General features: G+C 34.9%; 2 protein-coding genes and 1 long non-coding RNA gene across 4 annotated transcripts in view; 1 reads left to right on the top strand and 2 right to left on the bottom strand.

The window, feature by feature from the left end:
* The window catches only part of LOC146735225 (uncharacterized), a 29,690-nt gene extending 13,185 nt beyond the window's left edge, over positions 1-16,505 (top strand). Inside the window, exons 2-4 of the long non-coding RNA XR_014931419.1 lie at positions 8,138-8,291; positions 15,900-16,009; positions 16,270-16,505. This is a non-coding gene — a long non-coding RNA (uncharacterized LOC146735225). The remainder of the gene's footprint in view (positions 1-8,137; positions 8,292-15,899; positions 16,010-16,269) is intronic.
* On the bottom strand, positions 806-18,116 carry LOC102807336 (C-type mannose receptor 2-like). Of its 2 annotated transcripts, none has more exons than XM_085507184.1 (21): positions 17,901-18,116; positions 16,332-16,473; positions 15,848-16,002; positions 14,596-14,708; positions 13,856-13,998; positions 13,406-13,617; positions 12,359-12,444; positions 11,481-11,581; positions 11,015-11,144; positions 10,442-10,512; positions 10,120-10,239; positions 9,604-9,789; positions 9,220-9,285; positions 8,748-8,939; positions 8,532-8,620; positions 8,121-8,271; positions 5,909-5,944; positions 4,762-5,019; positions 2,680-2,847; positions 2,488-2,517; positions 806-1,836 (listed from the first exon to the last, which is right to left on the bottom strand). In XM_085507184.1, exons 2-21 carry the CDS (start codon positions 16,381-16,383, stop codon positions 1,685-1,687), a joined length of 2,511 nt encoding a protein of 836 aa, XP_085363310.1. In that variant the 5' UTR covers positions 16,384-16,473; positions 17,901-18,116; the 3' UTR covers positions 806-1,684. The 2 variants fall into 2 exon arrangements, with proteins under 2 accessions (XP_085363310.1, XP_085363309.1); XM_085507183.1 differs by having other exon boundaries at positions 806-1,932.
* Positions 18,117-20,781: 2,665 nt separating this feature from the next.
* LOC146735226 (uncharacterized) lies at positions 20,782-22,175 on the bottom strand. The gene is made up of 3 exons (XM_085507397.1): positions 22,070-22,175; positions 21,201-21,441; positions 20,782-21,102 (listed from the first exon to the last, which is right to left on the bottom strand). The coding sequence occupies exons 1-3, from the start codon at positions 22,078-22,080 to the stop codon at positions 20,782-20,784; spliced, it is 573 nt and encodes a 190-aa protein (XP_085363523.1). The 5' UTR covers positions 22,081-22,175.
* Positions 22,176-27,569: the final 5,394 nt, after the last annotated feature.

Below are 27,569 nucleotides of genomic sequence, written 5' to 3' on the forward strand. Positions count from 1 at the left end.
TCATATGGTCTGTATGTAATCAATATTTATTTATTTGATATCATTCATACCGAACACAGGATTACCGAATTCATCTACATAAACTATTTGCTTTCCAGTGTGGTATGGTATCCAGGTAAAATCCTCGACACTAGTTTTCTAGTGAGTACCAATCAATTTATAGCGTGAAACATTGAAATGTGACCTGAAACGCAGATACAAACTATTTTTATCATATTGTTATTGCTATTGTCCATTCATTCTGTAAACTCCAATAAAAATGGTAGTTACATGCCTAGATAAACAAAAGATAAACATGTTACGATAAACTACAACTAGGAAAATGTTATACAGTATATTGGAATTGAATACATTCATCGGTAGTTGCGCGACATTGATTGGTCAAGCGGGGATTAGTGTCACTGTACATATGAAGTATACATTTGTATTTACGTTGTAGTAAACGTTTGTGGATTCTGCATTATCGTTTTCTTTTTTGTTTCTATTTACATAGAACTCTCATGTAATACTTCTATGTTTTCATTGTGGTTACCTTCTTTATATATTAATATAATATATATTTTAGGTTTTTCAGTATCGAACAAAATATGATATATTTGATTCGCCTAACCTAATTAATTAATTGTCCATTAGGATATCCTATCTCGCAAAATGACTAACAAGCTATGATGTGAAGTATTTTTTTAATACACCATTTCTGCATTTCTTAGTTCACATAAAGTGTTGCATATTACCCGATCCTTTGAATCACAATAACACATAGGCATTTATCTACAAGAAACAAATAAGACATTTGAACAATATCTGTTTGTTGAAATAGTTTAATAAAAACAATCCTGGTCATTTAAATACAAATTTCTTGAATGATGCATGTAACACAATAACACCTTGCGGAAAATAAACATACATTACCAATACAAACTCCATATACATACAGACCTTTATAGATAAGTGATCTGATGGTAGAGAATGTTCTGCTGTCCTATAAGAACATATTAGCGCAACAGAGCTGATAGAAAGTTGATCAAGTATCACTCGGACTGATAGTTGTTAAGATGAAGTCGAAAATATCACTTTTACCAAAAAAGACCAAACTGTGGAGGTAGATAAATAAATACAAACGCAAATTCACAAGGTTATCACACAGATATTACAACATGGTTGTTTGACTATTAATACAAGAAAATAAGATTACAGTGTAATAAAAAATAACCCATGACACAAACTCTTGTCATAATTATATTAACACCAATTCGGTTTACTTTTGTTACAAAAATATTGCAAGTTTATTATTTACATAGACCGAATTGCTCATCATGTGATATTACATCTATGCTTAATATATAAATATACAAAGTCATCTAATATGCTAATTCACATACTAAATCGACCATTTCTCTTTCAAAATCTGCGTCATGTGTGACATCGAACGTAAAAACAGGACAAACAAAGATCATATAGTCGTTGTGACGTCAAAACATTGCGTTAATTGGAGATTGTGACGATTGTCACCTACTCCTACCCTTGCTACACCGTCACCTACTCCTACCCTTGCTACAACGTGATAATGTTGATACACAGTTCTGACAAATGTTTCTTTCTGTCGCTCAGTATTGTATGCAAACAGCATTCTCACACAGTTTAACATGTGTATACCTATTCTCGAATGTTGAGGGATACATGTTCATAAAGGTAGAGCAACCGTGTCACTTATTTCAATAGTTGGATCATTAGCTCGGTTGTTCTCGAATTCAACAGACTCAACAACAGGTTTAACAGTGGTAGCTGTGGGTGTGTTTTTATTGGACGACTTGCAAGGCTTTGGCCACCATTTGTCTTTACATACATAGAGAAGAAACAAGACGAAAAGTGAACCAATGACGATACCAGCAATAGCTCCACCACTTAGTCCTCTAGAAGTATTAGTTAATCCTGTAATACATACATGTATTTAAGTGTACATAGGTAGATAATGTGTTATTGGTATTCGGTATCTTTGTACACAAGTGATACACACACACATACACACACACACACTCAGTTGACTCATTCATGAAGTGATTTACGCATATCTTCATATAAGGTTATGTGAAGCAGCATATACCAAGCTCCACTGAATGGAAAGCATGAGAAATAGCATACGATAAAATACATCTAGCGAGTGTAGTGTCTGTGTGTCATTTCATATTATCTATATGAATATAAAGTCAGAAGGATTCAGCCAATATATGTAAAATTTTTCAAACTGCCATTAACCAAGGTTTTCGTTATAATATTAGAATAGACAGCACAATGGCACAAAGCAAATAACTACCAAACGGACATTACTCCAAAAAGTATTTTGACATACACAGACCAGGTTAACACACATCTCTCTACTTGGTAATTGAATACCCATAAACATAAGCCAGTCATGGACTAGGCATTGCAAATTTCATAAAATAGAAAACACTATTTAATTTGAAATTTCATCTTGTGTATACATACCACTGCAGTCAGGGGTTTCTGTTCTGTAATCTTAAGATAAATTGAACAAAATAAAAAATATTCCAATAAGTTAAATAAATAAATAAATAAATAAATAAATAAATAAATATTATGTAATCATACTGAATACATCAGAAACCTATTTTTGCATATATCTTCCAAGTAATTTTATATGCGATAATTCATTCATACCTTTATTTGCTTTGCACATAAATCCAGTTCTATGGTAGCAATCTTTGTCATTCCATTGTCCAGACTCGTACATCTCCACACAATCTTCTATTCCATCGTTGTCGTTAGGCTCCCCTGCTACCCAGTTGGAATAAGGCATATTATCATTGTCTATCCATTCAAAAACCCCTAAGTGATTCAATAAAATATAAAACATCTACTGATGTTGATTCCTCCCTAAGCAATAATAATACGCTTTGGAATATAATGAATCAATACAATATTGTAATTTATTCAAGCACATGTGGTTATTTTCTTAATCGTGCAATCATATTGTATGGCAGACTATGTGAGAAGATATTGATTTACTTGGAATCGTGCAATTATACTGTATTGGATGATAGGTGATAAGGCATTGATTTATTTAGAATCGTTCCATCACACTGTGTGGGAAGCTAAGCGAAAAGACATTGATTTACTTGTAATCGTGCAATCATACTGTGTTGGAGGCTAAGTGAGAAGACATTGATTTAAGTCGAATCGTGCAATCATATTGTGTGGGAAGCTTAGTGAGAAGACATTGATTTACTTGTAATCGTGCAATCATACTGTGTTGGAGGCTAAGTGAGAAGACATTGATTTAAGTCGAATCGTGCAATCATATTGTGTGGGAGGCTTAGTGAGAAGACATTGATTTACTTGTAATCGTGCAATCATACTGTGTGGGAGGCTAGGTGATAAGAAATTGATTTACTTAGAATCGTTCCATCACACTGTGTGGGAGGCTAGGTGAGAAGACATTGATTCAACTGGAATCGTGCAATCATACTGTGTGGGAGGCTAGGTGAGAAGACATTGATTCAATTGGAATCGTGCAATCATACTGTGTGGGAGGCTAGGTGATAAGACATTGATTTACTTGGAATCGTACAATCATACTGTGTGGGAGGTTAAGTGAGAAGACATTGATTTAAGTCGAATCGCGCAATCATATTGTGTGGGAAGCTAGCGACATTGATTTACTTAGAATCGTTCCATCACACTGTGTGGGAGGCTAGGTGAGAAGACATTGATTCAACTGGAATCGTGCAATCATACTGTGTGGGAGGCTAGGTGAGAAGACATTGATTCAATTGGAATCGTGCAATCATACTGTGTGGGAGGCTAGGTGATAAGACATTAATTTACTTGGAATCGTACAATCATACTGTGTGGGAGGTTAAGTGAGAAGACATTGATTTAAGTCGAATCGCGCAATCATATTGTGTGGGAAGCTAAGCGAAAAGACATTGATTTACTTGTAATCGTGCAATTATACTGTGTTGGAGGCTGAGTGAGAAGACATTGATTTAAGTCGAATCGTGCAATCATATTCTGTGGGAGGCTTAGTGAGAAGACGTTAATTTACGTAGAATCGTGCAATCATATTGTGAGGAAGGCTAGGTGATAAGACATTGATTTATGTAGAATCATGCAATCATATTGTGTTGGAGGTAAGGTGATAAGACATTGGTTTACGTTGAATCGTGCAATCATACAGTGTGGAAGGCTAGGTAATAAGACATTGGTTTACGTTGAATCATGCAATCATATTGTGTTGGAGGCAAGGTGATAAGACATTGGTTTACGTTGAATCGTGCAATCATACAGTGTGGAAGGCTAGGTGATAAGACATTGGTTTACGTTGAATCATGCAATCATATTATGTTGGAGGCAAGGTGATAAGACATTGATTTACGTGGAATCGTGCAATCATATTGTGTTGGAGGCATGGTGATAAGACATTGGTTTACGTTGAATCGTGCAATCATATTGTGTGGAAGGCTAGGTGATAAGACATTGGTTTACGTTGAATCATGCAATCATATTATGTTGGAGGCAAGGTGATAAGACATTGGTTTACGTTGAATCGTGCAATCATACAGTGTGGAAGGCTAGGTGATAAAGCATTGATTTATGTAGAAACATGCAATCATATTGTGTGGGAGGCTAGGTGATAAGACATTGATTTACGTGGAAGCGTACAATCATACTGTGTGGGAGGTTAAGTGAGAAGACGTTGATTTAATTCGAATGGTCCAATCATACACCCTTATAACGTACCAAGTATGTTCTTTTTTAAACCAATCCACAAATTCCCTGTATCACCCTTTAGTATACTATGAATGTAATCATTTTCCTCTTGACTGCTAATAGTCAATAAATAACCGCCATATCTAGTGCATTCAAACCATGCTTCTGGCCAGTTTTTTTCGATCTTGATAATGATATAGCAGTGGTCTTCATTTTCCGTCCATGTACCACATTGTGGACACGTTTTGTTGGATGATATTGTTTCTGTTGATTCTGTTGATTGGTAACCTTAATTAAAAAAAAGAAACCCAGTGATACAGCAATCTATATGGTTTACTAATACTGATATTTAGATATATGTTACCAGTACCAGTACCAATATCAGGAAATCTGATGCAAATTCGCCACACTGTCGCCAAAAAGATGGTTTGAAATAGCATTATCATAGACGTAAAATAATCGATGTATGGGTTATCATTACAATACAATACAGGATTGACAGAATTAAAGTGTCGGTTAGCGATACTAATATGGATTACAATTTATTAGTATTAATATCTTAGTTACCAGTACCAAAAAATATTTACCAGTAACAGTGTATGTGTTATCATTACAAATAACAACTAAACTAATATTTATATGACAACAACGAGGTGGGACGCTCGGCAGAGCTTAATTAATAAGCCAACCTCGTTGTGCGCTGCTGCAAAATGCTGAGTTTGCACCTTGGATGAAAAGAACTTTTTACTACTGGCATCTGCGGAATTCAAATCAATGTACCCTTGGCAAGGAGTAACTCATGGTATACTAGGACTAATTACTAGTAGGAATATACTAGTGTGTATTACCATTGTCATCACCAATACATGGATTACTGGTACAAATACATTGGTTACCAGAATCAATATAACCTTACTATATATTGTATAGGTTGTCAATACTAATAAAGGGATTACCATTACTAATAAATGGGTTACCTGTTTCAATAAATGGGTTACCAGTACTTTTAATTAGGTTAGTACTAATAAATAAGTTACTAATACTAATAAATGGGTTACCAGTACTAATAAATGTGTTACAAGTACTGGTATATTGGTTACCAGTATTAATATATGGCTACAAGAAGTAATGAATGGGTTACCAGTATTTATAAATGAGTTATATATAATTCACTTACGCACTTGTGGTGGAGGAGCTGTGAAAACGCCCTCATCTGTAACAAATCATAAAAATATAATAAAACAAGCAATTACAATGCACAGTCTCCCTCCCATTTTACTGGTAATAAATTGTTGACTATTACATGACGATGATTTTGAGTTTCATTAGGCGAACATTTGGTGGCAAGGAAGACCATTAATGGGCTATAACACATCCGAAATAGAGATGGTCCCATGATTATGTTTGACAACCAACCTTTATTAATGAGAAATTAATTATCAATGTGTCTACCCGCTGATTAACTAAATGCAAATGTGATAGTGCGGGAAGTGGAATTATTAGCAAAATAGGCAATTTTTATAGGGAGACAAGCTACCCGCTCGGTACGGGAGGGTGGACAAAATATTTGGCAGGGATTGCAGATCACTCCATCAACTCATGGATGTGAAATTTAGTGAGATGGAACACACAGGGAGTGATGCGACCCATAAACATATTGGGGATGTTTGTTCTCAACAGAAAAGTAGTTATAGTTCTCTGCAACAACACAACAATAGTTGCTTACGTCATGGACAGGGTGCAGCGAGAAGGGGATCGAATTAAAAGCTGTCATCTGGCAATGCCAGACAGGTGTTTGAATATTATACGAGCAGGAAACAGAACACAGGCACATGCCATAGAATCATTAGCCAAAGAGTGAAACATACTATTACCCTATTTTACAGTTTACATGCTGAAATGGTGGTGTGCACAAGTACATCATAGCACAGGAAAGCAGAAAAAACTAGTATCGGATCCTGAGCTAAAAACTTTTTATGTGCTCACTTTTCAACTTGTATTTAGGTCCCCTTGTGTTATTTGCTATTTGCATAGTACCCCCCAGTAGTAACATTTCAAATGAATACAAGGATTTCGCCGCTTGAAACATTTCCTTCAGTAAACTGTTGGCAACATGTGTTTTATCTTTTTAGATAACAAAAATAATAATTTGGAACCCAAAGTCTATCCTACTTCTTTTAATAGTTGTGTGCGGGTTTTTATATTGTGTGCCCCTTTCGACTTGGATTAAATGATCAACTAATGTTGTAGTTCTTGGGTTCCGACCACATTACACGCATCCTTGGTAAGTTTTTGTACACTGTCCAATATTTTAAATCAATATATCTTGGGTGTAAGGTAAGTATGGCTTAACGTAGTAAAATTGATCAGGTGATAATCTGTCGATTTACATAGTGAAGTCATATTTACCTTACACCCAAGAGATATTGATTTAAAATATTGGACCCCAACAAACTCTTATTACTTCTTTCTGTGCAGCGAGAAGGGGATCGAATTAAAAGCTGTCATCTGGCAATGCCAGACAGGTGTTTGAATATTATACGAGCAGGAAACAGAACACAGGCACATGCCATAGAATCATTAGCCAAAGAGTGAAACATACTATTACCCTATTTTACAGTTTACATGCTGAAATGGTGGTGTGCACAAGTACATCATAGCACAGGAAAGCAGAAAAAACTAGTATCGGATCCTGAGCTAAAAACTTTTTATGTGCTCACTTTTCAACTTGTATTTAGGTCCCCTTGTGTTATTTGCTATTTGCATAGTACCCCCCAGTAGTAACATTTCAAATGAATACAAGGATTTCGCCGCTTGAAACATTTCCTTCAGTAAACTGTTGGCAACATGTGTTTTATCTTTTTAGATAACAAAAATAATAATTTGGAACCCAAAGTCTATCCTACTTCTTTTAATAGTTGTGTGCGGGTTTTTATATTGTGTGCCCCTTTCGACTTGGATTAAATGATCAACTAATGTTGTAGTTCTTGGGTTCCGACCACATTACACGCATCCTTGGTAAGTTTTTGTACACTGTCCAATATTTTAAATCAATATATCTTGGGTGTAAGGTAAGTATGGCTTAACGTAGTAAAATTGATCAGGTGATAATCTGTCGATTTACATAGTGAAGTCATATTTACCTTACACCCAAGAGATATTGATTTAAAATATTGGACCCCAACAAACTCTTATTACTTCTTTCTGTTGTTTCATGACAACTCCCCCCCCCCCCACACACACACACAGACGTGGACAGATGTCCGGATTGTCCAAATGCTGGAATGTCACTCTGGACGGGTCACGATTACCTTGACGTAACAACATTTTAGCTAATTTCCAAACTGTGAAATAGACGGATAACACACCATTTACTTGTATATACTCACATTTTCTCTTTTTACAGATATATCCTAAATCAGTATCACAAGTGATGTCATTCCATTCACCATTCCTTGATTCGTCTACAATTATATGAGCACAGTCTTCTACTTGGAAATAGTTATTGGGTTCCCCATCAGCCCAGTTTGTGAAGCTATACTATGGAATTAAACAACACAGTAAGTGAATGAATACTTCTTGTTTTTGCATGATTGTGACGAAAATAAAATACATATAAAAAGTACAAACTTTGATTCAAATTTGTAGTTAACCTAACACCTGACTATATACGAATATATGGACAGGTCAAATATATTTAGTTAGTAATAATCTGCTTCAAACAGTAACACTACAATTTTTGGCGTGGGAAACTGGACAAGGTCAAATCTATTGAATAATGAAGTGAGTTATTGACTTACCTCGTCTCCACTTGTCCACTCCCACTGCATTTCGTGGTTTCTGTCATGCAACCCAAACCACATTGGAGTACGACGATTGTCAATTCGACCTAAATGTGAAAATTAGATTATGCAATTTGTATTAACTCTCTCAGAAAAATAGATTACACAATGGATTGTTTTTAATCTTGGAAAACAAAAGAGGTGCCATAATTCAGTAAGTAAAATACTACCCACCACTGATAAATTTCTGCTCTGATAAGTTCAATATGCTTGTCAATTTAGCATCCATTTGTTCACAAGCAGCTTCTGCCTCGTGAAAGGCAAGTTTATTAGTTTCAAATAAATAACAGTAGTCACCGTGAAGGTCCCATGCCACATCACAGTGCACATCTACAACCGACTGAACTGGCGATGTTGGATCAATATCTGTGAATGAACAAAGGTTGGACAATTGGATTTGAATTGATTTGATTGATTCACTAGATAGCTATGCAATATCACACACAATTATTCCCACCGAGTGTTTGCTAATTGTAGCTGTAGCATTTAGTCAGAAGTTTAACTATTGTTTATAAGACGAATATAGACACAGTAGAAAGATGTCTGAATAACTGATTAAAAATGATCTGGTACACATTTCATTACATTATCAACCACGCACAGACAAACAAACTTAAGTATCTATGAAACCACACATGTGTTTTACCAGCTTGTATTTCACAAATAAAGCCTCTCTGAAGATAGCAATCTGATGCACTCCACTGGCCAATCCCTAGTAGAATGAAAACATTGCTTTAGTGACCATTTTAAAATCAATTGTTATACACTTAATAATGAGATGATTTTGTTATGTTTTGCATTTTTGCTTTTGATTGGATTTATTGGATTTCTACTTTATTTCTACTTTTGACGAACTATCACTCACATATTGTTTGTCAATCATGTATTTTGTGTTCTTGGATTGTTAATTTGAATAACGGCTGGGCATGTTGTACATGATGTTTACACAATATAAATGCGAGATTATATAGACCCTCTGATTATTAAGATGAAATCTGAAGAATTGAAATCAAAACACATCATCACTAACCATATATTTGAGTGTAGTCAGTACATGTGGCACACATGCAATGATCTTCGGTATTTCCACACAATCCATTTGAAGAACAACATGGTTTGCCATGATTTGGATCACACTCAGCAGGTTCTCCGTTGTACGGGTATTCATGTCCACAGCGTCCGTCTTCTCGCCATTTACGTTCACCAGAATACCCACCTTTAAAATTTAAGGGAACGATGTCAATAGGTCAAAGCTTGTCCCAACCTTTAATCTGCCGATATGTATCCTTTTTGATGCCCCTGAGTATAAATGTGATTAATTATTTTTGAACAAACTGAGATATTTGAATCGACTGATGTATATTTAACGACTGTGATTACAGAACAATGTTGCAAAGGTTTTGCAGACAATATTATTACAGTTAGTTTTCAAAATAATATTCTACACACGCTGCCAACGGGTGGATCAGTTTCACGCGCTGAACAACTTATATGGTTACGTCTGTTAGTATGATATCGCAATCATGATTAACTATGTATGCCTCACCAGTAAAAATTGTACCACAATCTTCTTGTCCAAACATATTAAGTGGGTGCGCCTCATTCCAGTTAGTATACGATACAGGACAGCCACTACTCCAAGCAAACTCTCCATCACTTCTGGTGTCTATTCGAGGAAATTGTATTATTAATTGTTAGAACAATGAATTTATTTATAAGTCAAGTCTTTTTTTATATATTTGTTTTTTCTCTTTGTTTATTTATATATATTGTTGTTGTTTTTGTTTTTTTTCATATGAGATGTAGGAACTTTTCAATTTTATATCCTGTAATAAAGATTTAATAATATCTGGGTTTATCAGACTTACCAGATATGCCAATCCAAATGTTGTTACGTTCTGCTGAGTACTCACTTATGAGATAGTTTTGCTCAGCTTTTCTTCAGTGTGAAATAATATAAAGAAATTATTATCATATTATGATTTTATTTAATTCTCAGATAATGTGTACATAGAAGGAAGATAGGAACACAGAAAAACAACAAACGAAATCAGAATGTTTGCTATACCATCTTGTAATCCCTCCAGCTCATGATTGTATTAACTTGAACAAATGAACTATCATGTACAGTGCTGGCATATTGGGTCTAACAATAAAATATAGGTTGGAAAACAATGATCGGAAAAATATCTTTAATTTCATTAACTGTGTTATAGACATATTATTGTTAACAAAATTGTGTAACAGGGTGATTTTCAGAAGCCAATCATGTATATTTGCAAAAATTTGCAAAACAGAAATTTATAGTTGATTTGTCTCAGTTTCTTATACCTCTTAATGCATTTATTCTACATAATACTGTTTAGAAATTATTTATTTATTTCTAAATTAATGAAGAAATCGTGAAGGCATGGTTTCTAAGTAAACCACATATGACTTACGTGTCTATGGTGACCAGATACGCTCCTTGCGTATCACAAGTATATTTGGCATTGATCCAGGAAGAGGAAACTTGTGTTTGGTATTGATAACAGTGACCCTTGTATATCTTCCATCCAGGTGCACATGAACCTGTTTACATAGACCAAACATTGACAAGTAGAATTACTTTCTCAAAATTTGATTAAAGTAAAACAACCTCTTTATTTGGGTACTGACATATTCTATTTATGAAGACAAATAACCAGTCCGTCATCAAACGTAATTATAGTGGCCATTACTCTCATAGTGTTTAATGAGTGATGGTCATTGATTATGCTATAGTACAATTAATGATTGATATTATAGTCATAATCATTATCTGAATCATCAAAATAACGAAATATTGTTCAATCTCTGTATCTGAATCAACTATAAGCTAATGTTCTGACATTTCAGAATATGTTGACAATTGTCATATGAACTTACCTTCAGGTTTTTCACACAAAAATGGTAGTTTTGTCGCACACGACGCCGTGATCCACTGACCACACTTAGATAATTTGGCGGTTACACAGTTGTCTGCGGAACTAGATTAAATAAAATATGCTTATACAAGTGTAATATTTGAACCGAGGATTATAAGAACATACCGTGACTATTACAATTGTTCCCATTGAAAATCTAGATTATATAAGATATAACCTAACAATGCATCTAATGCCTGGTAATAAATAAATAAGAATAAAAGCACTGAAACAACGCATATAACATGAATTGTTAAAAAGGTCTCAAATAATAGTAAAGTAATATATCTAAGACATAATTTGGCAAGACAAATACCAGCCAACATTTTAGCAAAAAAAAGCGATGTATTTGGCATTATTGGGCGTCAAAAATTATTGACACTACACAATGAAAACAAGATAATGGTTTACTTCACTGTCTATTTGACAGAACTTGGAGAGCGCAGTGCAAATATCTGGATTTCATTATCATCACTATAAATGTATTCATTCTATAGTATGCATTGACAGTATTATGGAACAAGAAATGTTCTATATTTGTCATATTGAGGACTTACAAAGCACACCACTACAGATGTACTTGAAAGTTGTTTATCACAAAAAAATATACCAAATGTTTGTTGATTAACACGAATAAATGCAACTTCCGAGGGAACGTGTAGTCATAGTTTAATTTGTGTAAAGTTGGATAAGCAAAAAGTGATAATATATCGTTTTGAGTTACAAATGGTTTATTTAGAGCAATTATTGGGAATGTGAAATATAGGATAGACAGGAAAAAGAAAATCGTGTGAAGTAAACAATAGGAAAATAATAAAACTAAATAAATAAAATAGTTACTTATTGCGTGGTTCATCTAGTGCCCAGTTTGTATAAGATATTGGTGATCCATTGGCCCATGAATACTCTCCTTTTTGGTCACTAATCTGCAAGGAATTGAAATTTACAATTAAATTGGTGATTTTACACGTTTTGTGTTTTTACATTTTTTTTAACTTCGTTCGGTAAAGGTCATTGACCACAAACAACCGTGTTATTATATAATTTACAATATATATAAATGGCATTTGGTACAAATGTTATGAGTATATTCCAAAAAAATATTTGTTACTATAAATACTTTATTCTTTTATAAAGCAGACCCAATATTGAATACAAAATTACAGTTCGTTGTTGATTCAAGGTTGTTACCCAAATTCACCATCACTTGTTCTTGAGCCACTACAAGAAAATGCAATTGTATATGTTTTATTGAATCTCAATGAAATACTATACTATGTTGTATTCTGCAATTCGCCATTTATATCACCTAATTTATATGCAAATTTAGTCATAGTTATATACCTGACACTGAATTATAATGTTTCCATGTGACAGACAGGGTTACATAGATGCTTCATGCATATGTCACAATACAAGCCAAGTTGAATCGACAGTCAATGCACCGCAAACCCACCCCAAACACCTAACCGACATACCAATCAGAGATCAGCATGTTCGTTGAGATGTTTTTGTTGGTGTATCGAATTCTGCCTTGTATATATGCTTCCAATTAACATCGAGTTGATGCCTCGAAAATGACGCACCTATAGTTTACAATTGTGAACCTCTTCTCAACGTGTAAAAAGTAACGCACATTTGTGAAAATAAACAGCTTCTGGAACTATGCTTACAACTTATATGCTAATGTATGTTAATTGTGCATGACCTCTGAGACCATCTCCAAAGTACTTTTAAATGTTAAGGCTATAATCGTTTTCTACAAACTCCTTAATTTTTGATTTTTAGTTTTCGCCGTCTTCTGTTCAAAAATGCATCAAATAGTGATGTTTAACATGCAGCATGATCATGTCATGATTGGAGAATAAAGTAACGTAATTGTCTTACATTATCTGAGAGTCCAATCCACAGTGAAGTTATTGTTGTTAATTGAGTAACGTAGTCTTGTACAATCTGGTTCTGTACTCTGACGAGGTCCGCACCCATTTTCTCACAGCATTGCTTTGCGTCCTCCCACGTTTTAACGGTGTCTTTATACTTGTAACACCTATCATTAACGGACATCCACCCATTGTCTTCGTCACATCTTATTGGAACATCTATGTATAAAACAAAATCAAACATTGAATTTCTAGCTACTAACCACAGTTTACATCACGTCAGTATGGGTAGCACTGACATTACACACTAAACTGAGTTGTACAAATTGTATTTCTTTGAATTTATATAAGCAGTATTTAAACAAACATCATTAGTGAGTACAATATAGGAGAACACTGTATACAGATTTTAATCTAGTAATTGATGCCATTTCCTCTGGGGAAATGAACAAATTACCCATTGCTTTTTGACATATGTAACCATCCAATGTCGATGTGTCGTCACATGATTTATCATTCCATCTACCATTTATTTGCATCTCAGTGCAGTCTTCGCCGACACCGCTGTCCAAATTGTTAGGTTGTTCTGAGTCCCAGTTTCTGACATACAAGAAAATAAATATTATTGTTAATCTCTATAAATACATGTTAATGTATGTTGTTGGACTAAATTAATATTTAAGTAAATATGCGTTATAAATGTGCAACAAGAATGTAGATTGTCTCTGCGTATTTTGTACCTCATCAGACAACAACATGTTCCCCATAGTCTGGTGCAGTATACAAATTCCATACCCCCAGAAGCTTGTTTACTATAAAGAGGGGGGCAAGGGTTATTTTCGTTCAACGTAATTGCAATATTTTTTTGTTCGTACAACGTAAATTGAAAAAATAAATTCCGTAATTCTGTAATCACAGGCTAGACGTACAACGTAATCAATCAAATATTTTGTTCGTACGTCGTAAAAATGTGTAATTTTTTCGGTACGTACAAGAATTTTCTTGGTTTTCTTTTTTTTAATTTTACGTAAAATGTAAAATAACCTTTATTTTCTCTGTAAACTGTAAACATTCAATTTTCACTGTGAACTGTAAAAACGTCTTTTTTTCTTTGTAAATTGTAAAAAGCCCTTTTTATTTCCTGTAAAACTGTACCAGCTATCCCCCTCTATAAAGTAATACTAATGGATAACTTACGTATATGCCTTGTTGTCTAATATTGCGCCATCAATCCATGTGAAAGTACCCTCATTTCCAATGTCATGGAGACCAATCCAGTAATTCATTGTAGCCAACTCCTGGAGGAAGCTCTGGGAAATAAAATTAAAATGAAGTTGGATGCGTGTTTCCGGGGGGCAGTTGATACATAGCTGAGTAGGGAGGTGCCCCTGAGTGCTCAAAAGTAAGACCATTTTTATACCTGGATAGTGGCAAAATCTATACCCATATTTATACCAAAGCATCATTTCTGTCATCACTGTTATTGCAAATAAAACAGTTACCGTATTTGCTCTATTAGAAGAGCATGTAAGCCAACAGTTGCATTGTATATTGATTTATTAAAGTATGTATTTTGAACATAAAAAAACAACTCTGTCACTTACATAAGAGCATATTAATAACACAATGCTCAGGTTATTTATACCAATTCGGAAAAATATTACCGATATTTATACTATCTTGACCAGAATTAAGACCGATACTTATACCTAAAATCCCCAAAACGAGACCCATTTCGTGGGCACGTCCCCAGTAGGCAAGTTCTATGTACTGCGTTTATACTGAAGATTGTTATACTGGATTAATTCGTGCCAATATGAATTTACATACAAACGCAGGAATGACTTAAAAATTATAGTAAAGAAAAAAATGAAACGGGCTTTATGTGATCGATTTAGCACAACATGGGGGCGTTGTTCGCTCTGGTAGTACTAATACGTGCACTTTAAGCTGTCTGTATGGGGCGCTTTGACATGACAGCTGACGCTGATTACACTATAGCACTATGATGTGCGACATCAATGCATCCTGTCAATGTTTGGGCATCTCTAGGCTATTGGATATAATTAATCATGTAAATGCAATAGGTGATTGTTGTCGGGTATGTGCAGCGTCGTGGTCGATATGTGTCTCATACGACATATATAATACGTGTAAATACATTGTTTATTCACGTGATATTCTAACACGCGTATCGCGGCGTCCATCACCTTAAAATATAGTTATGCTTTTGAATTCAAGTAAACGTAATACAAACTGTTGTATTTAGAACGGGCCTTTCAGCGTTGTGCCTGAGAAATGATGAAATTTCAGTTTCGTTTAAAAAAACATTGATCGTAAAAAAACTGAATGTTGAATCTAACTCATAATAAAATGTCAACAAAATACATGAACATATTTCTGTACAAGTGAAGCTTATTATAAAAGAGATGAACATGTGTAAGCTTACATTGATTTCTTGACTTTCTATCACAACCAAGTACGCATTTTTATTCTCACAGGCTTGCGTGGCTTCATACCACGTGACTGGTTGATCTGCTTCTTCTAAGAGAAAACACCTTTGTGCATAAGTTAACCAGTTCGATTCGCATCGTTGTGAGGTGACTGCAAGGTAAACCATATTACAACTTTTATAATCTTGTCTATTTTATATAGATGGATTGTCAATTGAAACAAATAATGTTTTTTATACAAACAATGTGAATATAAAGATTTAAGATTCAATGTTATATAAATATTAACGCAAAAATTAAAAAAATCAATATCATAAAATAAAAAAAAACACGAACATGGAAGAGAAGTAATAAAGAAAAAGCGGGAACAATTATTAATTAAATTATAAGTTTAATTTTCTGTGTATTGTCCTTGCAGTTTAAGTATCTAGCAAGCAGATGGTGAAAAGGTGCTGATACCAAAAACGTTCATCAACTTACCAACTGTATGGTAGGAAATTATAAGTATAAGGTGATGAATATATGTGGTCATGGTAATCCTGTTCTCTGTAAATAGTACTAACTAATAATGTAAACACCACTCTGTGATTGTCCGAATGACCAATGAGAAGACAAAATAAATCTGAAAAAAATAAATAGTGAGGACATTTTTACTGAATTGTTATTGTTCTTCATCATGATGGGACAAAGAATATGGGTATATTTAACAGGACTACTATTTCAATCCTGGCTTGCGTCAAAAATACTTACGGTAAAATGCCATGTTTTTTTTGTTGTTTTTTTCAAATCTTTTTAATGGGATGAGCGGAATCCAGGCCATATGAATTCATTTGTTTAGGTCAGGTCCCTTCGTTGAGTTGGTGAGAAAATGTTCTCTGTTATTTTAGACTGTATTCAACATTATTTTGAAATATTTCACTATTAGAATTTATTTGAATAGCATAATAAAATGTTGGCATAGATATCGACCGCAGAAATGTTGATTAGTTTGTAGATTTTAAAACCGCGTTTAAATTGACTCGACAAATTGCTGAACTATTGCGTTTGCGACAGATGTTTTGGTGCCGATTAAGAGCAAGTATCCATTGTCACCTCAAATGTAAATTTGATTCGAGTTTCCCGTCAAATAATGTATGCTATTTGTGTCACAGAATCTCTGATGTACGGTCTACCCGAATCTAATGTAGGTATGGGCCCCATTTTTGCATTCATAATTCTGTCATTGATGTTATCGTTAAATACTTACGGTGAATACAATTAAAATGCGCACAAATCAAATACAAAAAGGATTGTGTGAAGCGGTATACATGTATCTAAAACATTGTTCAAATTCATTTTCGTTTAGGCTGGCGATACAGGCAACTTATTTCTATTGTCAGGATAGTGCCACTTATAGTTGTATAACTCTATCTTGATTTCGTTGTATTATCCTAATACTGTCGATAACAAATATGTAACTAAAGTAAATCCCAAGTGCCACAAAAGGGTACTACCCCACTTAGGCCGGGGGGGGGGTCACCTATATTTGGAGTAGGGTTCTACATACATGGCTAGTTGAAAACTGGGTCCAACAAAATCGACGTTTAATTTTTTTTGGCTGAACACTGAACCAACCACTTTCTTTTTCTGCTCAAAAAAACATTTTGTTAAAAATAGCCGAAAATCCCCAAAACGGGATCGAAATTGTGGCGCATACGTACAGACCTTTTCAATGTGGTGGGGTGGGGCACTGGCCGGAGACTTAACGACTATCGGTTAGGCGTAGAAATAATAATAGACGGAGAAAGAACAATATCGGACTCCACGACAAAACGTCGGTGGTTGACACGGCCTTGTGTAACTAGATCTAGTGTCATTATTAATGCGTCATCAAACACGTTTAACTACCACCACGCGTATATTCGGTTTTTACCGACTATATGTTAATTTTCACAAATATACGGACTGTCAACGTTGCTGCGGCGTTGGAGGGTGGCAGTGAGTGTATATATTTCTGAAAATGACATATAGTTGATTAAAACATTATGTAGGACAGTGAGTTTAACTTACAATTGATCACGGGACAGCCATTACACCAAATAGATCTGGTTACAGTCTCAATAAAATGCACACTGCGTACACCATAACATCAAGAAAAGCTGAACTGTCGGTATTTTGGTTTTGCCTCGCAATATTTCGTAATACTGCCTAGTATTACGCCCGTTGTCAAGGTAATCCCGCTGACTGATTGCCGGGCAAGATTGTGACCCCTGAACTGCACAAACGAAAGCCGACTTTAATTTCGACACAGATGGCTCTCATAGGCAAAATTGTCACATAGCCTTCCCGCAAAGCACATGAGAACGGCCAGCGTATATGACGAAAAGGAAAGGTAGAGTGGAATTGCCGGAAACATCCAAAACTTTTGTTTGGAAATTAAAGGAAAAAAAATAATTTTGTGTGAGGAAAAATTCATGATAAAGGCCTCCATGATCCTTAAAAAGAGATGCGATAATATATACAGAAAAACTAAGTAGTTCTCATATATGTAATATGATCGCTTGATGGCGCCCATTCATAACACCCTGGTATTGAAAGTTGTGTAACAGTTTGTCCCAAACATTTGGGGTAGAACGATACTTTCTGTCTGTTCATAGTCATCATGTGAATCATCTTTAGTAAATATTATTTGTTTCAATTACCATGACGTTAGTTTATAATACGTATGTTTCAAGCCTGAAAAAAATATTGCAGTCCAAAAATCGTGAAACATGCAAAATATAGAATAAATTAAAACTCCTGTTTTCTAATTAGTGGGCAAGATATAAAAAATACAGCTCAGTTCCAACAACCAAAAAGGTGGGTATAATACGAACCACTTTTTCATTAAAGCACTTGTTAATTACGTGATCTATTGCACTACAAACTTATCATGGGTGGATATTTCAAAAGAACGAAGAAAAAATTAATAGTTATGAATGACAATGAAACAAAAAATGTGACAGCTGACGTAACTCGGTTCGCTCATTCGAATTATGCCATATTATCTGCCATCATCGTTCGATTTCAACGGATTTGCTAAAGTCGGTCTTCCATGGCCGTCATTACGAACCCGGTATAATGGGGAGGCCAGGGCCGAATAAATGAACCTTGGCTGGCGAAAATGTCTGATTGTCGGATCTTATATCATTTAAAAACAGAACAGAATTTGCGGAGAACTGTCAAACATACTCCTAACACAAATATCCAATGGGGTCGAGTTTGGATACAGAAATGAAGTTTTTGGTCAATATATTCAAGAAATGTCCAAAATTTGTATGTAACTTAATCTTGGTGGAAGATTGTCTACGACTGTGTGTGCAATATAGATATTTAACAGACAAATTATAACAAAAAATAATCAAAACAGAGAATGATGATAATGAGCGCTCAGCGCCTACTCAAAAACCGAAAAAGTGCTAGTTTATCAGTCAGTCAATTTGGCATTGAAGAAGGATTGAAAATTGGAGCATGGAAATAATTTATTCACAGGGACAGTGTTCGCTTTTGCAAGGTAGTCACTACGATATTTTGTAACCTGACAAAAACGTGTCAAGTAGTTTTCAATGTGAACATTCATTAGAAGGGCAAAAGGTATAATTCACAATAGAACATAAATGTACTGTCACAGTGGTGGAATGTGATGTGCACACATTCCCTGTAGCTACAACAGTGTCATTAAATGTCGTACGTATATACGCATCTAATAGAGCGCCCTCTATGAACAACAACACTTTGCCTAAATAATAATTTGATCATTGACGCTTACTTGATGCACATTATAGTGTATTTGTGAAATTGCAGAAAAATGGGTAAACACGAAGGGTTGAAACGAACGCCACAAATATTCAGATTAAGATATTAAATATAATACCATATAGAGATATATTTCCACTTTATTTACGTTTAGAAAACTAAGTTTATATATTTTCTTTGTAGTAATTAGTGTAATTCACACTGAACAATAGTTAAATCGACGATATAAGATGACAGCAAATACGAACCGTTTACAGGAAATATTCTTTTAATATGCAGGGGTGAATACAGGATTTTTTTATGGGGGGGTCCAAACTTTAAAATCGCCAGACTAAGTTAATGATTTTTTTTATAATATACAAAAACAAATTGAATACATTTTTCAACGGGGGGCTCCGGACCCCAAGAACCCCCTAGATCCGCCACTGATATGTATATATCTCAAAACAATGATATTTCATTTATTAGTTCAAATGTCTATATCACAACGAGCAGATAATTATTGTGAATTTACAAAAGTCATGTTGGTACTTTAATATTCCTTATTTGCAATAAAGAAGAAAATATGAAACAGTTAGTATAGAAATTAGTGTGCATGTACAAAAATAATAATTTGGTTTCTGCGATATCACTCAGACAAGGATTGTAAACAGCATAAATGATTTGGTTGTTATGATATTATAATGCCGATGCTTACAATCTCGCTCATTTCGGACTTCCTTACTGGACTGCATGACTTGAGGTCGGCATAGATGTTTGCACATATTTTACCTTGTATTATAGTGTGTACTTGACGATTGCTTGTCGTTTATGCTATGTTTTCATATTTGTAAATTCATTTATATGTTACTAAGAGCGTCCTCATCATATATCGGTGCGTATAATTATAATTCATTTCAGTTGTACATTAATTAATACAAATTGATTTGTATTAATTAATGTACATCAATTTGTGCACAAATCTAATCAGAATTTTCAATGTTTAGAAAATATCTCATTGAATAGGCGACCGCTTCTTGATAAATCATCGGAGATTTGTAAGTTCCTTGGACCTTAGAATTCCAACATTGATTAGTAAATAGACCCAGTATATAATCTGACCTTGTATAATTAACATACTTTTTACATATATGACCATGTCAGTGCCATAGTTCTTTCACTCGGTTGCTAATAATTCAATTTGTTCGGGAGTGTATTTCACTTTTTCTGTCGATGGCGATGATTTCTCAGGTAAGAGTGATGTCATTTCTTCTTGGGTTGTCTCTTTATCGTGCTCCTCGCCTGCTTCAAATTTAGCCCAGTGATAGAGAGGTGTGTACCCTCTTTTCTCACCATAACGTGAACCAATAATAGTGATGGAATCCCATGCTTTCTTCATATCGCGCCATACGTCATCGGTCAGCGGTGGTTCTGATTCTAGAATGTCTTGACTAAAGAACTTATCGGTGTTCATGTTAACTTCTTTCTTTGCAAGATCCTGTAAACAACATAGATGGAACACACGGAATTGTTTAACAAATGTTGAAATTGGTCCCTTTGCGAAGCATGTTTCATAAAATAAAAAAGCAGTTTCACCTTAGCTTTGAAGTCGAACGTCGCATTTTCTTCTTCATTATAAAATATCGCATATCGTCTTTGTGCGTAGGTGAAGCGATCAAAACATCGATTCAGGCAATAACTCAGTACTACTATGACAACGCACACCACGGCAATTACCCAACCAATCACGTGAGAGACAGCTTTATCTTGATTGGACAGTAATACTGCGGCGCCTGGTTCGTCACAAGGTGCAATGGATTTAGCGCATGCGTAGTAACTATTAAAAAAACCATAACAATTATTGTACATAGTTGTATCTGATTATCTATTTCATTGTAATTTGTAGTTGCAAGACAAAAGAATGATTTAGCATGTTCAATTTTAATCTTTAAGCCTTTTTTAGTTCGTCGTGGGATTTTAGTTTAGCGCCATCGTTTGTGAGTCACTTTTAATGAATTGAACAAGTTCGTCGTAATTGTTGATACTCTCTGAATAACACGATTCCTGTAATAAATCTGAAATTGGTATATTTGGATCGCTACCGAAGGCATAATACTTATGTGCACACTAGAGGCAAATACACATTGTATCTTGGAAAGTGTGACCTTTCATTTGTCTATTTAAATATTGAAATAATATATAAAAGTGACAATTTGAAGCAAAACGTTTGCTTTTATGTTACTGGAATTGATTTACTAAATATGTAATTGAAAACCTTGGCCATAGTAAATATCTAAACAAAGTCTTACATTAGTCTGAAATCGTCTAAATTGCAATGTTTATAACAGCCCATACGAATCTGATTTTCGCCTGCTGTAATATAATAGTAAAAAAAACTTTTCAACAGATAATAAACAACTTAAGACTTTAAAATCAAAGTATTTTCGGCACAGACTAAGACCTACTTTCCATCCATAAAAGACACAAATATCCACACCGAGGGCGCTAGACATGATTTCGCCACTATCTGACACAACTGGAGACATCGTTGCCCAGTGGCGTGCCCACCGCACGAATCTTCAATTCGACAACATCCATTCACTATTTTCCAAGTTCTATTATTTATCAGTATACCTGTAACAAGACAATACAGATAAATGCGCGTTGCCTCTGTTATTTAATAACGATCTTATCATTGATAAGAAATACATTCTAAGCAATATATCATCATTATAAAATCACAAAGGTAACGACTTCCAACATTGTATCCAAGGTATCACCCCAAACATATTAACTTACAACTTTCAGGAAGCTAACGATATATACAGTTATGTACAGGCCAGTTAGATTCATATTACAGTATCACTATCATGCTAGGTACATTGCGCACTTAAAACACGAGTACCATAACTTGTATTTATTAGAAACGCTTCCTTTTTTGAGTACGTTTGGAACATTTTTATTTTTATTCAGCGTATACATTCCTGTGTATATTGTCAAGGGAATCGGTAACATTCTTGCACATCAGTGACAGTGCAGTCTGTGTTTAATTCTTAGTGGGAAAAAAAAACTAACGAGTGCACATACTCACCGAGACATAATAAGAAAAATGCAGGAGAGAAAATGAACATAAATCCATAGAGAGATCTGTTGGTGCATGGACAGGAAAACACTGTAACTTGAAAGATCTCTTCGCTGCCCACAGTGGTTAATGCGATCAGAATATTTGTGAGAGTTGTATTATTTTCCGTCACAATTTTACCCATTTTTTTGCTGATATACTTGAGTTGATCCATCACTGGTTTGCCTAAGATAAACAACATATCGGAGAATGTTTAGAAAGAACTACCTGCGTGTTGAATGTGCTGAGTTTTAAAACTACAGTCATAGTTTTCCTACACTGTAGTAATGCAGTCATGCTGTTCCTACTTGTAGCTGCAGTCAAGCTGTTCCTACACTGTAGTTGTAGTCACGCTGTTCCTACACTGTAGTTGCAGTCACGCTGTTCCTACACTGTAGTTGCAGTCACGCTGTTCCTACACTGTAGTTGCAGTCACGCTGATTCTACCTACATCTACATGCTGTTGTGTCAGTAAAACACTTATTTCACATTGTGTTTTTCCTACCGTTTCCTGCATTGGTTTGAACCGTATCGCAAGTGTGTAATGAGTATTTTCTATAAAGTCGCTGTTCACTATGTGTAGTGCAGCTTAGATGGTTGAGCTCCTCGTTTACCAATACAGCATTTCTAAAGTGTAACTTTTATTGTTTGTGTTATTTATACTAAAAATGACTGATACACAATGTAAACGAGCATTGCTCGGAAATTTTTGGAGTCACTGCTAAGTTTTTTGGACTATGAACTACGCCTCGCATATAACCCTCAAGCAATGTCTGGTCATGTTAAATATGCTTATAAGTAAATTAAAACTTACGCAGTTAGTACATTTAATACATTTCCTTAAAATACATGTACAGCCACAAAAGCAGTATGAATCATGCATAGTGGGGTAGCAAAAGGACGAGATGACCTCTTGTACCTCTGAAAGGTCATGTTGTCTAGATCATTAGGCATTCCTATCACGACGACGAGCCAGCGAATTGTTTTTTTACAAACCAATAATGTGCTATTTAAAGAAACGATTTTACCAGTGATAATTTATGACCACATATGCAGCATAGTGCGTATGTGAATAATCATTTAAACACATTTTGTCACGATAACCATAGTGACAGCTGGGTTACGTCAGCAAGCTACGTTTTGACATTACTGGGATGTACATCTCCAGCAATGCAAACAGCGCCATATAACAATACTGCATATCATTTTATGAGCGTCAGATACGTTTATTGTGATGGTTATATTGTGTGTGTGTGTGTGTGTATTTCAAATAAAGTATTTGTCTTTTTTTTCAAAATTAATTCTGTAAAGAAGTTTTTTGAAAATTTGTCATCTTCCCCTAAGTTTATAGTGTCCAAACCCTTATTGGTTTGACGTTTCAGTCAAAGATTCAAGGGACAATGTCATGGTGTGAACCACATAAACACTAGCATGCAATCCCTTGGATCAGTGGTGTAGTCTTTCTCAGTATACCATTTACCTTCATTATCCTCGAATCGTTATTCAAATCACTGAGGTAGCAAGGTATACGAATTCATCAACAAGATATATTCCTTGAGAAACGTTGTGCAATGCACCTGAATTATACTAGTATCTCGTTATTGTACTCACAAGATAACACTTTGGAAATCAACTTTCAAATCGAATACACATTTAAACTCACCTTTTAATGGTTTCCCTGGTATTTCAAGAAAACTCGCTGGACAAGAAGTAACCGCGGCGGAAACCAACGCAGCCTGAAATCGTTCCACCAGTCTTGTACGAATAATACATCCAAACAAACAACGCTTTTAACATCATCATTCTTCTCTGTAAACTATAATTTATATCCATGAACTCTGGGACACCCCGCCATGTGTAAAAGATGTTTTATGTCATTCCGTCGAAATACGATAAACAACAATAACCTTCTCGCATTACTGCCTCGTCTAATAGCCAGCTGTAAACGCTATGTATATTAGCTTTGTGGGCACGCTTCGGACTGTATCTAATGCCACATAATTCAAACATGTTTACTGCGTACAAGCATAGTGTCTAACGTATAAGTATGTTGCAACGATTTTTGTATTACATTGTCCCATATATAATTCGACATATGTTATGTTGGTTGACGTTCCTGTAAGTGTCCAGGAATGCAATATGGTTAACGTTACTTACATATAACACAGCCGCTTTACATTGATAATAATTGGTGTTATTGTATTATTAGTGACACGGGTTTTTCCAAGGTCACTATGCCACTGTCCCCAAACCGGGGCTCCTTGTGCATTGGTCGGCAACACGTAGTTGCTTTTGTGAATGCTGGCTATCCATTAATAATCTCTCACGGTCCATTTTATTTCGATGTTTTGTAAATTATTTAATTTATTGACCGAATAAATACGAAAAGCACTAATGGGAAAACGCTGGGTTAAGTTTGTAATCTCTGCTGTTCGTAGAAGATACGGTTTCCCATTTGAATTTACCCCAGGTCATCTTTAGATATTATAGGAATCAAAACAGAGTACATCAGATACGAGTCCGACACTCAAATTACAATCGTTTATCGTTATTCTCTTTACTTCGACCAGTTGTGCGACCTTGTCTCGCGAACTTTGTAGCTACTCCGTCGTAGCTAATCTGCGTGACCTCATTGTTTTGTAATTTATTGTAGTTTACATGTGTGTTTTTTCAAAATGTCCCAGTAAAATCGTTTTTAAGAACGCGTGAACGAGTTTGATATGAAATAAATAAACGTAATATGAATAAGAAATGACAATTGAACATACTACTATTTAATCATTTACAAATCCTTGCGTTTGGTGAAATTACGCTAGGGTTACTATGACATTTGTCCTCAAACGTATAACATTATCCGCGACGTGAAAATTATTGAATTACATTATTGCGTGTTACCATCGGTGACTAATCGATAGTGGCAGTGAAACTGCACAGACATTGTATGTTATAGGTGTAGTCCTGTGACTTATTATAACAGACATAATGTCCAGTTTGCACGTATGGGAGTAACTTTTACTCGTGATGCGGTGTATTTCGTTGGTGCATTTCTGTGAATCATAGTGATATGATATTATTCTATATCTTCCCACACTTTACGAAAACTGACAGCGTAGGTGAAACCGCTTCATCAAAGATGTTCGTAAGTTTGGCGGAATGAAAAATCGAATATTTACTTTAAGAATACTAAGTTATGGTGGTAGTTAACAGTGAATAATTGTTAAATAAAATTATTGAATTATTATTGAAGATAGATGATGAAAGATGAAAGGAAACCTATATCAGGATACGAATCGTTTACAGGAAATCTTGTTTACATATATATATATATATATATATATATCTATTAAAACATAGATACGTTTTTTCACAGTTCAAACGTATATATCACAACTAGCAGATTGGGAATTTACAGAAGTCTTTTTCAATGTTGGTAATTCAATATTTTTTATTTGCAATATTCCTTATTATTGAGTATTTGCAATGATAAAAATAAAGTAAAACAGTTAGTATACAAATTAGTGTGCATGTAAATGAATACAAACAAATACTGTAATTGAGAACTGGTTTATATTACAAGGATTGTATACAGCATAATTTATTTGATTATTATAATAATGCCGATGATTGAGGTCTGTATACATTTTCCTACATATTAGACCTTGTATTATAGTGTGTAGTTGGTGGCTGTGTCATGAATTTGTTTATGCGTATCTGTTAACCGACTTAATTAGCTGATTATTAGCTGAATTGCTGTGTTATGTCTGTCATCGTTTAGGCCTATTTGAAGTTTTGGACGGAACTTGGCTCAGTGATTTGGAACTAATTACCAGATAACCGTCGCCATTCTGGCAGTTTATATCCATAGTTATTAATGTAGTGAACGATTAATCAAAAGATATGACGTATTCAGTACTCAGTGTTATTGGCTTTATGATTGAAGGTTACGCCTTAGAGTCTTTTTACTGCTTTGTAATTGGTTAAAGTTTTGAAAATGAATAAAGAGAGTTTGAGTTGGTCTTGGGGAGCACAGCACGATAGACGCGGTCGAGAGACGCAGTCGTATTTCAGTCCTGGAGAGACTTGGGGCGAGTGTTGACGCAGTCTAGGGCAGTCCTGGAGAGTCTTGGGGCGAGTGTTGACGCAGTCTAAGAGAGTCTTGGGTCAGCCTTGTGAAATCCCCAGGGCGCTGTGTCTTATAGAGTGCTCGATTGACCGACTAAGACGAGAGCTGAAACGTATTTCGTTGTGTGTGTCTTATTTGACTGTAAAGTTAAAGTGACTTTCCCGATCCCGTACCTCGAGGGGACGAGATAGAGAGACAAGACGAGATTCCCCCCTGACAAGTGTAGAGACCCCGAGAGAAGAGAATTTTCCCCGTGATAGCTGTTTAGTACTTGGAGATTACTTGTCATTTGCGTTATGTTCTCATAAATTTATTGTTAGCTACTAAGAGTGTCTAAATCTTAAACGAGTAAATATCTAACTTTCGTATCATCAGGTAATTAAGTAACATAATATTGTCTTATGTATATGTCGGCGCGTAGAATTGTAATTCATTTAAGCTGTACATTAATTTATAAAAATACAAAAAAATAATTTGGCTAATTAATGTACATACATTTGTCTTCAAATCTAACACCAGACTGTTCAATGTTTAGAAAATACCTCAAGGCGAATCTGTTTGGAGGGGGTGATAGAATTACATCATTGATTAGTAAATAGACACACCAAAGTTTATAATCAGACCTATAATTACAATACTTTTGTCATATATAACCCTGACAGTGTCCTATATGTGTTATTTTGTTACTCAGTAGCTAATAATTCAATTTGTTCTGGGGGTA

This window comes from Saccoglossus kowalevskii, chromosome 13 (genome assembly GCF_978046115.1).
Source record: "Saccoglossus kowalevskii chromosome 13, keSacKowa6.1, whole genome shotgun sequence".
In the NCBI taxonomy this organism is placed as follows: Eukaryota; Metazoa; Hemichordata; class Enteropneusta; family Harrimaniidae; genus Saccoglossus; species Saccoglossus kowalevskii.